Below are 15,290 nucleotides of genomic sequence, written 5' to 3'. Positions count from 1 at the left end.
ATTGCATTTTGTCGCTTAAAAATTGGACAATATTCAGGGCAAACATTATTTTAAAGGTTGACGTTAATACCATAGACCGAAGTTGAAAAGCGAATTAAATATACCGCGGTAAACTTTCGTTTTCACATTTTTTCAACAAAATCACACTTTTAACTTGTGATAATTTACTAAATATAGGTTAGTTTTAAACGGGAAGCACATGACATGTTCTTCGTATATGCCACTTTTTACAGAAATAAAAATCTTTAACATATTTTGCACCAACCGATTCTTGGATATAGAATATTTACCCCAATGCAGATACCGGCAAAAATATTGGTGAACTGTTTTGTCCGCCACGAACTGTTTTGCTCGGAACCGGTTAACGGGTGTGTTCCATGTGCCACAAAATTATATTCCGATTTATTTTATACGCGATATAAGATATCGTTTTGGAGGAGCATGATAATTCAGATTAAGCGGACCTGAAAGAGTAGACTTCGTACTATAGCTTAAAACAGAGCTGATAAATATCTGATTTGTTGTGGAATTAAACATCTTGTTTCATGTTTTATTTGAAGTTGTTTTTTATGGTTAGTGTGCCCTATTTAGTAGTTTATGATTTTTTTTGGTGAAGAAGAAGTGATGTATGATGTGTTATTATACTGGATATTAAAAAGTGAAATATGGGAGGAACAAAATGCTTACATTTGAAAGAATAAATACTAAACCAGTAGATTTAATCTTTCTATAAGAAAAATTGTTTAAAACTGTGCGGTAAGTTTCTGAGAGAAAAATATTTTTTTAGAAAACAAAAAAAAAAGATTATTTATTTGCTGTTTTAAATGTGACATGTGCAGCCGTGTGAAAATAGATTCTCAAAATATACCATGCTCATCAATTATTACAGTTAATTAATAAAAATAAAATCATCATTAGTGCATATTGATTTTACTAAGTGCTTAATTAATTTGTCATGGACTTAATGAATCATTTGGTAAAACTGAGTTTGAATAAAAAAAAAATGGATGTTTCACCTTATGACACGTCATATTTTTGTTAACCAAACCATTGCGTCTTAGTATTATCTTTTTGCTAAAATCTGTACTTCTGTTGACAGGTCACCATCGTTTTTGTTTAAATTTCTGTTTTTATCCTAGATAGCTATCTTTGTTTTTAATTTTTTGTTTTAGACTTTTAAAAGGATGAAAGAAAACACCATTTGAACTTAAAAGCGGTTAAATTCATAAGGTATTAGCAATAGATAGTCATCTTGCGTGATTTTTAATACTTTGTCATTTTCTCTCGTAAAAGGCGGTAAAGTTGATGAAGTCATTTTAAAGATCTGTTTGTTACTATGAACCGTGAAAAAGTGTTATAGGTGTTAATGTACTAAAAGTAATTTGATAATTTTTTCGCTCTGTGATGTCAACAAGCATCGTAAGCAATTAGGCAGACAAACGTCTTTCAGATTCAGGACTGGTCATTAGTCTGGAACCTTATACTGTTCTTTTCCTGTAATTTGTATACATGTATGTATTTCCTTAATGATTTGCTTGTTTTTCATTTTAATAACTATAGAATTGATTTATCTTAAGTATTTCTGAAAATTGGATGTATTACATATTTGAGCCGCACCATTAGAAAACCAGCATAGTGCATTTGCGACCAGCATGGATCCAGACCAGCCTGTGTATCCGCACAGTCTGGTCAGGATCCATGCTGTTTGTTAACGGTTTCTCTAATTGCAGTAGGCTTTGAAAGTGAACAGCATAGATCCTGACCAGACTGTGTGGATGCGCAGGCTGGTCTGGATCCATGCTGCTCGCAAATGCACTATGTTGGTTTTCCATGGTGTGGCTCAAATTTATATGTATGGCATGTCAGTAAAATGTCAAACTATTGCAACAGATCTGATTTTAACCTTTACCTTGCTAAATTCTCACATGGACTAGTCATTTTCCATTTGGGCAATCTTATTTATATTCGAAGGGGTGTTTTCACTGAAAATTTACTGACTGAGTAGCGAACAGTGCAGACCATGATCAGCCTGCACATATGTGCAGGTGATGTTTGTTGCACTGGTCGCAAAGGCAGATTCGAATCACTTGCCGCCAGCAGGCTAAAGGTTACAATGATATTACCGGTATGAAAACAGGAAAACAATAAAACAAGAAATGAAAAATATCTGTGAAATAAAAAGAATGATAGTGAAGTACACTCTTCTAGAACATACAACATTTTATTGTCAAAAAATTGCACAATGATCTTTCATAAAACATTAACTCTAATGTTTGCAGCTTCTCTTTGTATGCCAATCAAAATACCTTTGCTTTCGTTTCATGTGCAAGTGTCATACGTTTCTTTTTTTTTTTAAAGAAAATCTCTCTGAGACAACTATTGTCCTGTTGGAGACAGTTAACCATGGCCAAGACATTTGACACTCCTCTGTCTTTGTGGCATTGTGGGCACCAATTGCCGAAAACTTTTGTCAGCGTATTAGTCGAGACTGTCATAATTTTGATAAAGTACAATGACAAAATTATCTATAATAGCTGTAAGGTTTTTAGTCGATTTTATGCACTATTAGCTTAATGATTTTTGCTTTTTCGTTAGGCTAATTGACTCTAAATGTTTTGAGATATGAAACGAGTATGTTTTTAGGTTGAAACTTTTAATAGTATTATGAAGTTTTGCTATAAACTTGTTTTAAATTGGCATTCAAAGAATATGTTCATGACTATTAAATTTAAAGTGTGTTTGTTTATTTTGAAAAAAATTGATTTAATTTTCTGATTTATAAAAGGAATGTGCAATAATGAGATAAAACCAAGTTGAAATTTTATAATGCATTTAAAGCACTTTATTAAAATTATTCACAAAATGTGTCACTTTCATATTTGTTAAGACTGGTATCAGTATAATAATTATGATGGAAAATTTAGCTGTTGCCCTCTTGAATATTTAAATACTTACTAATTTTGGAAATATTTGTTGAGGCTCTTCTCGCTTCTCATAAAGGTTTTATAAGAAAAAATATTTCAGCCTCTCGTTAATGCGATATTATATACCTAATATCCTCGTACAAACATATACAACAATAAAAAAAATACTAAAACCGCAGATTTTGTTGCGGGTTTCCAGCGGGTTTCTGGTGTCAAGAGCTGAACTTGTCTAGTTAATCAAAGGTCAGAACAATTTCTAAAATAATTCATCCGTGAAAATTAGCAGAAAGCATGGATAATTAAGAAGAGTATTAATTTTCTTTGACCATTCTGTACCCCCATCTACTTATGAGCAACTCGTAAAATTTAATTTGCAGGAATAAAGAAAAGCTGTCTATAATTTTGCCAGGAATAATCTGGTGAGAATCAGCAGACCAGTGTTGGTGTAGATAGTGTGCTGACAGTTTCTTAATGGGATATAAATATTCTCTGACCATTATGCTGGCAGACTTAGGTAATCATTCTTTCCATTTTATGACAAGATTTTTGTATAGAAGATTTGTAACTTTTAAGTTTTATGAACGAGTAAATTTTCTTTTCATTTTTCATTATTTTCAATTTTTTTTTTTATAAATTTTACCTGCACATAGATCTTTTGCAAACACTTGACAATGACAATGTTTTCATGCTGGAGAGTGGTATAATAGTTCTGTGAGATTTATACATTCTTATATATACTGGTGCTGAAGAAGGTCTGTATATCTATATATTTTAACCCTTATGCTGGTCATGGCCATGCAGTCTGGTCATGATCTGCGCTGTTCGCCTTTTAGTCAGTATCTTTTTGGTAAGCACTCCTTTTAACAGTTAATGGCTCTTTTAATTATTCCAAATTTATTTGCTTAATCTGAAGTTCGGAAAGACCTTGGGTTAAGGGCTGCAGACAAGTGGATTCTCATGGCGAACTGTTTTTAAAAATGCCTCTAATAATGAAAATTTTAAGATGGTATTTCTGTTCTCTAAGAAAAAAGTACTGAAATGAAAAATGTTCAAGTGGATGGGATTTTAAGTGGTAGAAAAAGATGAAAAAGGACATTCATAATGATAATGTATCAAAAAATGATATTAAAGAAATAAATCAGATTTGTTTCCCATTCATGATTAAGAGAAATACACTGTGTGTTGATCTATGATTTTGTATTTAATGGCTTAAAAATGAGCTATAGTTTGTTAATTTGGTCAAAAGTATTCTGATAAATAGGGTATATTGATCTTTATACATTTGAACATGATTTAACAAATAATCAAGGCCTTCGAGTGGTTTGTCGTCTAATTATCGTGGTACAGAGTTCAGATGCGCAGGAATTGATGAAGCACATGGGCGTTAGCACGAGTAGTTTAATATCTAAGCATCTGAGTGGTGAACAATGGTAAATTCAAACCGCAAGATGGCCTTGATTGTTTTCATTCTTACATGTTCCTTGAAATATTTTGATAAAAATTATGTTGGGCTTCATTTATACAAGTAGTAAAGAATTCGAACTTGATGTCATGCTGCAATTTGACGTCATAATGCTTTCTTACCGGTCTGTGTATCAACTGTTGTTTATCGTGGAATATACAGAGCTTGTATTTCTTCTTTGTTTAACTGGCAGTCCACCTCTGATTTATGTGGGGAAGTTGGCAGTTACTTGCGGAAAACAGGTTTGTACTGGTACAGAATCCAGGAACACTGGTTAGGTTAACTGCCCGCCGTTACATGACTGAAATACTGTTGAAAAACGGCGTTAAACCCAAAACAAACAAACAAATTAACTGGCAGTCGAATCGAGCCATTTTAGAATAAAATATATTTTCAGTCAGAGCTTTTAAAAAAAATGTTTAGATAGCTGAAAAACATTTTGTGAAAATCATCCTGATTGCAAACGTGGATTGTCTGGATCATTTTTGTTCTTACAAAGTCATCTCTTTTTCATTTCATACAAAGTGACTGTCAGAATTTCTTTCAGAGCCTTGTGATATGAACATTACTTTTCCTTACTCCGGATGTGGTTATAATAGATAAATGTTCTTTTATAGCAGTTTCTTGTCTGCCTGCTTAGCTCAACAGGGAGAATGCAGGTCTACAGGTCACGGGGTTGAGATTTTGATCCCTAGGTGAGGCATATGTAACTTGAATCTCCATGACAATTTGATGAAAGACATTGTGTCTGAAATCATTGGTCCTCCACCTCAGATGCATGTGGGGAAGTTGGCGACAACAGGTTAGTACTGGTACAGAATCCAGGAAAACTGGTTAGGTTTAAAATCTTTGTTTCTGTTTATGTTACAAAATGTTCCGATCGAACCATACAAAAATGAAAAAACACATCTGGTTTCTGCCCATTGTCTGGTTTGGGATAAATACCTTTTTAAGTCAAAACTTCACAAAAATTTTGGCACTGTTATAGCACCTTCATCATATAATTATTATCTAATCGAAGAGAACAGATCAGAATTTTTGATTATACAGTACACCATTATAGTAGGTGTCGCTTTTCTTTGTCTTTATTTTATTTTGTTAAAAAAAATCATATTTTTGTCTACTGAATATAAAACATCACATGATAGTTTATTCTTAAGTGTTACCTTTGTTAACTGTATAGGCATTTTCTGTTTTTATACGCCCGAAGGGACTTGGCATAAAGGTTTACCACATCGAGACAACGTGCAGAGCGCATGTTTCGGATGGCTCACTTCAAGTTCAAGGTCACACTTAGGGGTCAAAAGTCATATCTTCGGGCATATAGTGCTCCTCATTTCGGTGCTCTTGTTTTTAGACTGACATGATTCAATTTAATTCAAAATTGGTTAAATTGATTATTTTTTCTCATTTAGAAGTACTAGATATTTTCTGTGATCTTTTTAATTACTTGGTGAAAATATAAATGATATTTTATCTTTCTGTAATCTTTGTGAAATTATTTCCTTCAGGAATATAAACTTCTTGTAGGATTGCTATGAACTAGAAAATGAAAGTAGTTATTAACAAATTGATTGTTTAAACGGAATAGACACTATAATACTTATTAGTTCAGGTGGAATGACACTTATCTATTTGGTTTTATCAGAAATTTCCAACTTTTGGTGTGAACATTCCGAGGTCTTGATGAGTTTGGTGCACTATGATGGTCTTCTAAGTTTCATGATATTATAGGTTGGTTAAGATATTAGATATAAGATATCATGGGTTGGTTAAGATATTATGGGTTTTAATTAAGATACCATGGGTTGGTTAAGATATTATGGGTTAGTTAAGATATCATGGGTTAGATACCACAAGTTGCAGTTGCTTTTTTTGTACCAGTAATTATACTTTTTCTGTTAATGATAGTTCAATGTGTTGCAATTGATTTCTATATATGGTATGACCATCTGGTAAACCTAACAGCAGTCTAAGGTCAGTTATGTTGATTGTTTTGATAGATGTACAAAATGTATCTTCATTTGTAGATGGACTGCCCTGATAGAAGGCTTGCTCCATTACTCTACAAAGGAACAGTTTGTGATTTATTAATGATAGGAAATATATTGACTAGCAATTAGTGGTGTTTAGTGGGACACTTTTGTTTTAATTTAATGGAAGGATTAGTGTTATTGGTAATAAGTTGAAAGGAGTAAAAATATTGAAGGTCATTCTTCAGGAAAACAGATTCAAACGAAACTTTTTTCCATGTAAGTGCACATACTCATTTAAGACAGATGTATTTTTTATGAATTAGCAGATGGTATGTTTGAATTTAAGTTTTGATATGCTATTGAACACATAGAGGAAAAAAGTATTGTCTGAGGTCAATACTAGTTCAGTAAAAGCCCTCTAACAATTCTGTATTGCACAAGATAATCATTATACTCTTCCAAAGGTGGTGTTTTAATAGTAGCAGCTGTTAACTTACCCACATGTGTACAACCATCATGATATTTTTTTTACTTTTTGCAGAAAAATGTCTGGACAACCTGCAAGACCTTTGTTCAAGCTTATCAAATATGTGCAAGATTATGTAGGCCAGATAATACTTGAACCATAAAACACTTATATAAGATATAAAAGGCCTCTTTCAAGGATTCCTCAGAATTGCTGAAAGTTGATGATCTGGTGGATTTAAGAATTGTCCTCTATTTTGCCCTGGTTTTGATACCGGTCTCCGAATGCAGCCTTAATTGCCATTGGTCAGTTTTGAAATTGAGCTCAGAATCAACCATTCAGATGCTGTAGTGTTTTGACTGGTCTACAAAGTTTAGATTTATGCCCTTAGGGCCCCAAGTGCTGTAAAACAAAGATACTGAAGTAAACAAATTTAAAAATCCTTGTGTACACATTGAGTTTAAATTCATATAAGGTTTGATAAGTGGTGATGTTTTTTCATTGAATATATTGAAGATTTTTTGTGTGTGTGTGTTTTTTTTCAGTTAGCTAAATATGCATTCTTTTGATGTCACGGATTCTATTAGAAGATGCATTCAGAAATTGTTGTTAATTTGCAACAAAAAAATGTAATTCTCTTTAAAATGATACAGATAACTATGAAATGTGGTGAAGACTTCATTTGAAGAAAATTAAAGATTTGTGATAATGACTTTAGACAATAAAATGGTTGTGATAACTGTTGTTTCATTTTATCGTTCGAAAAATAAAAGGGGGGGAAATTAATTTTGCATTTTTAGAATCTGTATCGAAAAAGATGTTGGCCATTAAGGTGTCATAGACTGCGCCATTTTTGAAATGCGAGTAGATATTTGCATGTTTCATTGACGAAACATTTGTATCGGTTATTTGGCATATTATTTTATGAGTAAATTTTTTATAATGTATTTTATTAGATTGCAAAATGATTTTTTTTTCCTCATTTTTTTTTTTAACATTCTGGAGTATGGCAGAAAAGATCTGTGACAAATTTATGGTGGGCGAAAAAAAAAATCGAGTAGAGATGTTAGTCATTTTAATGTTTTTCATACGTAAAATAAGTCTCAAGCTGGGTCATTAGAAAATTATAAATATGGATTAAAAATAGGTAGGTTGACTTATCAAGGGATTTGCTTGTATGACAAAAAATATTGTAGTTGATCTCTGCGGGGATATGCTGTTCATATTATAAGGTATAAAGTGTTACATTTATCCGTGATCAAATTAAAGGATCACGTTTAAACCTTGTTTTGTAAAGAATTGATTTACTCCGAAAATAAGCTTCGACTCTGACCATACTTTCTTGTCTCGTTTCAGATTTTGAAGTAAGGACATAAGAGGCAACAGTAAGACGGAATCACAGGACGAAGGCACGTTATAGTACAAAGGGATTAAACACCAGTTAGTGTAAACTGAAAAAGCAAAGAGTATAATACATTGGAGAGTAGGGTGAAATTTCAAAAAATGATTCGTTCAGACATAGTCAACTAGCACAGTAACCTAAAGCAGCAAGATGATGTCTAATTGTTTACTTTATTTGTTTTTCTTCGGGATAGTGCTTAAGTCAGTGAAAGGCATTGTGACTATTACCTTTGAAACAGAGGAAGAAATCACAGGAAATGTCTATCTGGGAAGCATTGCAGCAAAATTAGGAGCAAATGAAACTGAAATATTTGGTGGCAATTTGGAAAGTGCAAACTATAACATCTTGAAGTCAGGTGATGTAGACTACTCTGATTATTTTGACTTCAATCCAGCAACTTCTGATTTTTATTTGAAGCAAAAAGTTGATCGTGAGGAAGTCTGCCAGCAAAGTGAAGTATGTAAAATGAGAGCGATACTTTTTGGTAATTCTGGCACAGTCACTGAATTTGTTAACATTAATGTCACAGTAAAGGATATAAATGATAATATTCCAACATTTTCGGAATCGGTAAAGAATCTATACATCCCAGAGGGAACCTCGATTCGGACAAGCTACACTCTGACACCGGCTATTGATTTAGATTCCGGCATCAATGCGATCCAAGAATATATACTAGAACCGTCGCGAACTGACTTCGAACTCGAAAAGCAGCAAAATCTGGACGGGTCATCGACCTTGAATCTCATACTGAATTTAAGTCTTGACAGGGAATCCACACAGAACTACACGTTATATGTAAAGGCAGTGGATGGGGGCACGCCTCCCTTTACAGGAACTCTTACTGTTAATATCAATGTCACCGATAAAAATGACAACCGGCCAATTTTTCAGTCAACAGAATACAATGCTACTATTGATGAAGATGTTGAAATTAATACTGTGGTTATCACAGTCTCTGCCATAGATAGAGATATAGGTGAAAACAGTAGACTAGCTTACTACTTCGCAGACTCCGTTTCTTCAAATATAAGACAGTATTTTGGTATTAAGGAGACAAGTGGTAACATTTTTGTGAAAGAGACGCTTGAATCGACAAGTCGGCCTTTTATCTTTTTCATAGAAGTCAAAGATCATGGGGATCCAATGAAAAAGAGCCAAGCAAAAGTAACAATTAATATCAGGGGCAAAAATGATAATCGTCCAGTAATTGAGATGAGTCCACCTAGTAATATCAGCATAAAAGAGAATTTGAATATCGGTACACACGTTGCCTTGGTTATTGTTTGGGACGAGGACTGGGGTCTTAACGGAGAGGCAGACTGCGAGTGTCTTAATTCCAATTTTACAATTATGAAGGCGAATGAAGTTGCACAAAATATATTTAGTCTTGTAAGTGCCGTTGAGTTTGATAGGGAACTGCAGGCCTTTTATACTGTAGAAATAAACTGTAGCGATAAAGGTCAACCCCCATTGTCTTCAAATCACACATTTATTGTTACAATTACTGATGAAAATGATCATACTCCAATATTTGCAAAGAATATTTATACTGTAGATATTTTAGAGAATATTTCTGTTGGTGCTGTTTTTGAGAAAGTCCAGGCCACAGACCGTGACATTGATCTAAATGGAAAAATAGTGTATGAAATTGAACCATTTGCAGAATCGAATATGTTTGAAATTGATCCTGATGGCGGGCATATCAAAGCTGCGGAAAGGTTTGACAGGGAGACTGAAGATGAGTACTATTTCATAGTAACTGCACGAGATCAGGGCCCAAATAAGCGCTCTGCTACTGCACAGGTTATTGTACAAGTCAAAGATGTTAATGACAATTCTCCTGCTTTTATTGGTGACAGTTACGCCATGTCTATACTGGAGAATTCCAACATCAGTAATAGTCTTGGAACAGTAACTGCTACGGATGCTGACCTTGACGACAATGGAAAAGTTTCGTATATGATACCCGCTAAGTATGCTATGTTTCCATTTGCGATTCTTGACGATGGAACCGTAATAACCACTGAAGTTTTAGATCGTGAAGTCAGAGATTATTACCATTTTAACGTTGTTGCATCAGATCACGGGAATCCTCCACGTACAAGCAGTGTGCCAGTTTTCGTGACTGTGCTCGATCAAAATGACAATGCACCAATTGTAGAATTTCCGTATGGAGATAATGATACTGTTACAGTTGCTCATGATACAGGTCCTGATAGCGTAATTGCTAGTGTTGGCCGATGACAATGATGATAAAGAAAACGAACGTCTCTCGTACAGTATTCGAAGTGGGGATGGTGAAGGTTTGTTTCATATTGATTCAGAGACTGGTGAAATTTACCTAACAAAACGTATTTCACGAGGTGATATCAAATGGTATACATTAACTCTATCTATTAAAGATAATGGTGTTAAGCCACTAGAAACTCATGCAACTTTGCATGTGACATTTTACCTTGCTGATACGGACACTGTAGCGGATGCTGCAGTTGGCTCTAAGGGACAAAATATCCTAATAGCTATCGTTATATCGTGCGTCACTTTCGTAGCTTGTATTTCTTCTTTGTTTAACTGGCAGTCGAATCGAGCCATTTTAGAATAAAAAATATTTTCAGCCAGAGCTTTTTAAAAAAAAATGTTTAGATAGCTGAAAAACATTTTGTGAAAATCACTCTGATTGCAAACTTGGATTGTCTGGATCATTGACGTGTCTTCTCCTTTGTTGAAAGTTTTAGCAGTGTCTTTAAGTCTTAAAATCTTTGTTTCTGTTTATGTTACAAAATGTTCCGATCGAACCATACAAAAATGAAAAAACACATCTGGTTTCTGCCCATTGTCTGGTTTGGGATAAATACCTTTTTAAGTCAAAACTTCACAAAAATTTTGGCACTATTATAGCATCTTCATCATATAATTATTATCTAATCAAAGAGAACAGATCAGAATTTTTGATTATGAAATAATTTTCCAAAAGTTGATTTTATTTCGGATTCTGTCTCATAAAACAGAATTGATTTGAATTTTGGTCAGAACATGTTAGAGATTTTCACATCTCAGCATATCGGCAAAATGATTATTTTGTTATAAATGTCTTGTCAGGATCAGAAAAAACGTGTGTCTTACGACATCTGTACAGTATTATAGAATTCAAATAGATTTCGGAAAACGAAAAGTTAAAAAAAAATCAATGCCTTTGTCAGAATAATGTATCTTGGGTATTGTTAGACCTTGTGTTGTGACTTCTTATAATTATATCATGGGGGATTTGATATGATGGAGGATCATACATAAAAAGATTCTCAAAGATTTCTTACACAATAGTCTTTGTCTTTTATAAATATTTTCTCATGGAGATGTGATAGTCATGACATGGATTTTAAAAAATCACTGCTGCATAATGATTTATAGTGTTATTTTCTGATGTAATGGATTATAAATATATATACAGTACACCATTATAGTAGGTGTTGCTTTTCTTCGTTTTTAGTTTATTTTGTTAAAAAAATCATATTTTTGTCTACTGAATATAAAACATCACATGATGGTTTATTCTTAAGTGTTACCTTTGTTAACTGTATAGGCATTTTCTGCTTTTATACGCCCAAAGGGACTTGGCATAAAGGTTAACCACATCGAGACGACGTGCAGAACGCATGTTACGGATGGCTCACTTCAAGGTCAAGGTCACACTTAAAGGGTCAAAGGTCATACATATTTGGGCATTTATATGGCTCCACATTGCAGTGCTATTGTTTTTAAAAACTGACAAGATTCAATTTAATTCAAAATTGGTTTAATTGATTATTTTTTCTCATTTAGAAGTACTAGATATTTTCTGCGATCTTTTTATATTACTTGGTGAAAATATAAATGATATTTTATCTTTCTGTAATCTTTGTGAAATTATTTCCTTCAGGAATATTAAACTTCTTGTAGGATTGCTATGAACTAGAAAATGAAAGTAGTTATTAACAAATTGATTGTTCAAACGGAATAGACACTTTAATACTTATTAGTTCAGGTGGAATGACACTTATTATATATCTATTTGGTTTTATCAGAAATTTCCAACATTTGGTGTGAACATTCGAGGTCTTGATGAGTATGGACTGCACTGTTATGGTCTTTTAAGTTACATGGCACTCTTGATTGACCACATACAGTCTTGTATTAAAATATTTGGTTAAGTTAATCATGTGTTAGTTAAATTATTATGGGTAATAGTTAAGATATTATCTGTTGGTTTAAAGTATTGTGAGTTGGATAAGATATTGTGGGTTTAGTTTAGATAGTATGGGTTAGTAAAGATATTATGAGTTGGTTAAGATATGACATGCTTAAATCAAGATATTAAGGGTTGTTTATGATATTAAGATATTATAAGTTTGTTAAGATATGGGTTTAAATTAAGATATCATGGTTTGGTTAAGATATTATGGGTTGGTTAAGATATTATAAGTTTGTTAAGATATTATGGATTTAAATTAAGATATCATGGGTTGGTTAATATATTATGAGTTAGTTAAGACACAAGTCGCAGTTGCTTTTTTGTATCAGTAATTATACGTTTTCTGTTAATGATAGTTCAGTGTGTTGCAATTGATTTCTATATACGGTATGTCCATCTGGTAAACCTAACGGCAGTCTTAAGGTCAGTTATGTTGATTGTTTCGATAGATGTACAAAATGTATCTTCAATTGTAGATGGACTGCCGTGATAGAAGGCTTGCTCCATTACTTTACAAAGAAACAGTTTTTGATCTATTAACGATAGGAAATATATTGACTAGCAATTAGTGGTGTTTAGTGGGACACTTTTGTTTTAACGGAAGAACTGGTGTTATTGGTAATAATTGAAAGGAGTAAAAAATTTGAAGGTCATTCTTCAGGAAAGCAGATTCAAACGAACTTTTTTCCATGTAAGTGCAATACTCATTTTAGACAGATCTGTTTTTAGTAATTAGCAGATGGTATTTTAGACAGATCTATATTTAGGAATTAGCAGATGGTAAGTTTGAATTTAAGTTTTGATATGCTATTAAACACATAGAGGAAAAAAGTATCTCAGAGGTCAATACTGGTTCAATAAAAACCCTCTAACAATTCTGTATTGCACAAGATAATCATTATACTCTTCCAAAGGTGATGTTTTTAATAGTAGCAGCTGTTAACTTGTGTATACAGTCATCATGATTTTATTTTTACTTTTTGCAAAATAATGTCTGGAAATCCTGTAAGACCTTTGTCCAAAATTGATTAAAAATATGCAGAATTAGCAGGCCAGATTACTTGAGCCATAAAAACACTTTGTAATATGTAAAAGATCTCTTTCAAGGATTCCTCAGAATTGCTGGAAGTTGATGATCTGGTGGATTTAAGAATTGTCCTCTGTTTGCCCTGGTTTTGATACTAGTCTAAGAATGCATTCTTGCCATTGGTCAGTTTTGAAATTGAGCTCAGTATCAACCAGTCGGATGCTGTAGATTTTAGACTGGTCTACAAAGTTTAGAACCTCAGGGCCCCAAGTGCTGAAGACAAAGATACTGAAGTAAACTTAATCGAATGATGTTGAGACTGGGGGGTTTTTTTAATGTTTAAATTCATATAAGGTTTGACAAGTGGTGATGTTTTTTCATTGAATTGAAGATCTTTTTTGTGTGTGTGTTTTTTTTTCAATTAGCTAAATATGCATTCTTTTGATGTCACTGATTCTATTAGAAGATGCATTCAGAAATTGTTGTTTATTTACAAAAAAAAAATGTAATTCTCTTTAAAATGATACAGATAACTATGAAATGTGGTGAAGACTTCATTTGAAGAAAATTAAAGATTTGTGATAATGATTTTAGACAATAAAGTGGTTGTGATAACTGTTGTTTCATTTTATCATTGGAAAAATAAAAGGGGGGAAATTAATGAATAGTTACTTTATTGTTAACAACTAGAATGAGGCTTGACTGATCCTGGGCCATCAAGTTATCTAGTCGCGGTTTTTACCAAAGGCTGAACGATTTGGTAGTGTGACAACGAAACAACAAAATGTTTGGGAAATCACTCACCCAGTGCTATCTGCCAAGCATCTAAGTAGTAGCGAAAATGTTGGCTTTTGTTTTAGACAAGAATGAGTAAAATGATAATTATATTTGTAGACAATGTTGGATAAATCTGAAAATATTTTCCGTTTTTATTGTCATATTTTCGTTTTTCTATGAACACATCTTGTTGTAGAATATTTTAGCTCATTAACAGATTTGCTCTATATAGCTTCCTTTCATTAATTAGACAAATGTGATTAATTTAGTGGAATGGATTTTCTGTTAGAAATTTTTAAAGTGAGTAATAAGCGTGACCTGTCGTTTAGTCTGAAATCTGATCTATTTCGAAACCAAAAAAAAAAAGCGAACAAGTGTATTGAAATCCATTTGCTTTGTTTCAGTCATTGTTTTACAAATAAACTTTGTCGTAACATGACTACAAGATTGGCATTAAGAAATAAATAGTGATTTTTCTGCCGTTAAACTTTTTATTATTTTACAGTGAAACATTTGGGACGGAACATTTTTGTACGCGGAGAGGTATAACTATTGGAAATAGACGAAAAAAGAAAGTTGTTGAAATTTAACATAATTTAAAAGTTAATGATATGTGAAAATACCTGGATAATTTGGATGTAGAATGCATTAAAAATACCAGGTTGGGTAAGTCAGATGATACATCATATGTATTTTGTTGTTGGTTTTTAAATCGGCTGTAAAATTTTATGGACTTAATTTAGAAAAGATGACATGCTTTCTTCACATTCTAAAGTTTGTTTTAAAAATTTAAATTTTATCAAAATTGAGGCAAATTTGAAACACATCTTTTAACGGATTTTCTTTTATTTCTTCTTTTTTTTTTACTTTATTCCTATCACTGTACAATAGTCATAGCATTATCATGATTATATTAAAGTGAATAGAAATATCAGAGACTGTATGAATTTACAAAGTGTTTTTTTTTCTTTTAAAATAAGATTTATTCTCTACATCTGCTTGACATATTTTTATGTTTTATTTAT

General features: G+C 32.7%; 1 protein-coding gene and 1 pseudogene across 1 annotated transcript in view; both read left to right on the top strand.

Moving 5' to 3' along the window:
- The first annotated feature begins 436 nt into the window (after positions 1–436).
- The window catches only part of LOC128557329 (uncharacterized), a 35,795-nt gene continuing 20,941 nt past the window's right edge, over positions 437–15,290 (top strand). The window contains exons 1-2 of the mRNA XM_053544610.1: positions 437–756; positions 8,185–10,469. Of these exons, the coding sequence (XP_053400585.1) occupies positions 8,381–10,469 (2,089 nt within the window). The 5' untranslated portion in view covers positions 437–756; positions 8,185–8,380. The remainder of the gene's footprint in view (positions 757–8,184; positions 10,470–15,290) is intronic.
- The window catches only part of LOC128557328 (protein dachsous-like), a 67,788-nt pseudogene continuing 63,346 nt past the window's right edge, over positions 10,849–15,290 (top strand).

Source organism: Mercenaria mercenaria, chromosome 5, assembly GCF_021730395.1.
Source record: "Mercenaria mercenaria strain notata chromosome 5, MADL_Memer_1, whole genome shotgun sequence".
In the NCBI taxonomy this organism is placed as follows: Eukaryota; Metazoa; Mollusca; class Bivalvia; order Venerida; family Veneridae; genus Mercenaria; species Mercenaria mercenaria.
This window is presented reverse-complemented; position numbering and strand designations above follow the sequence as displayed.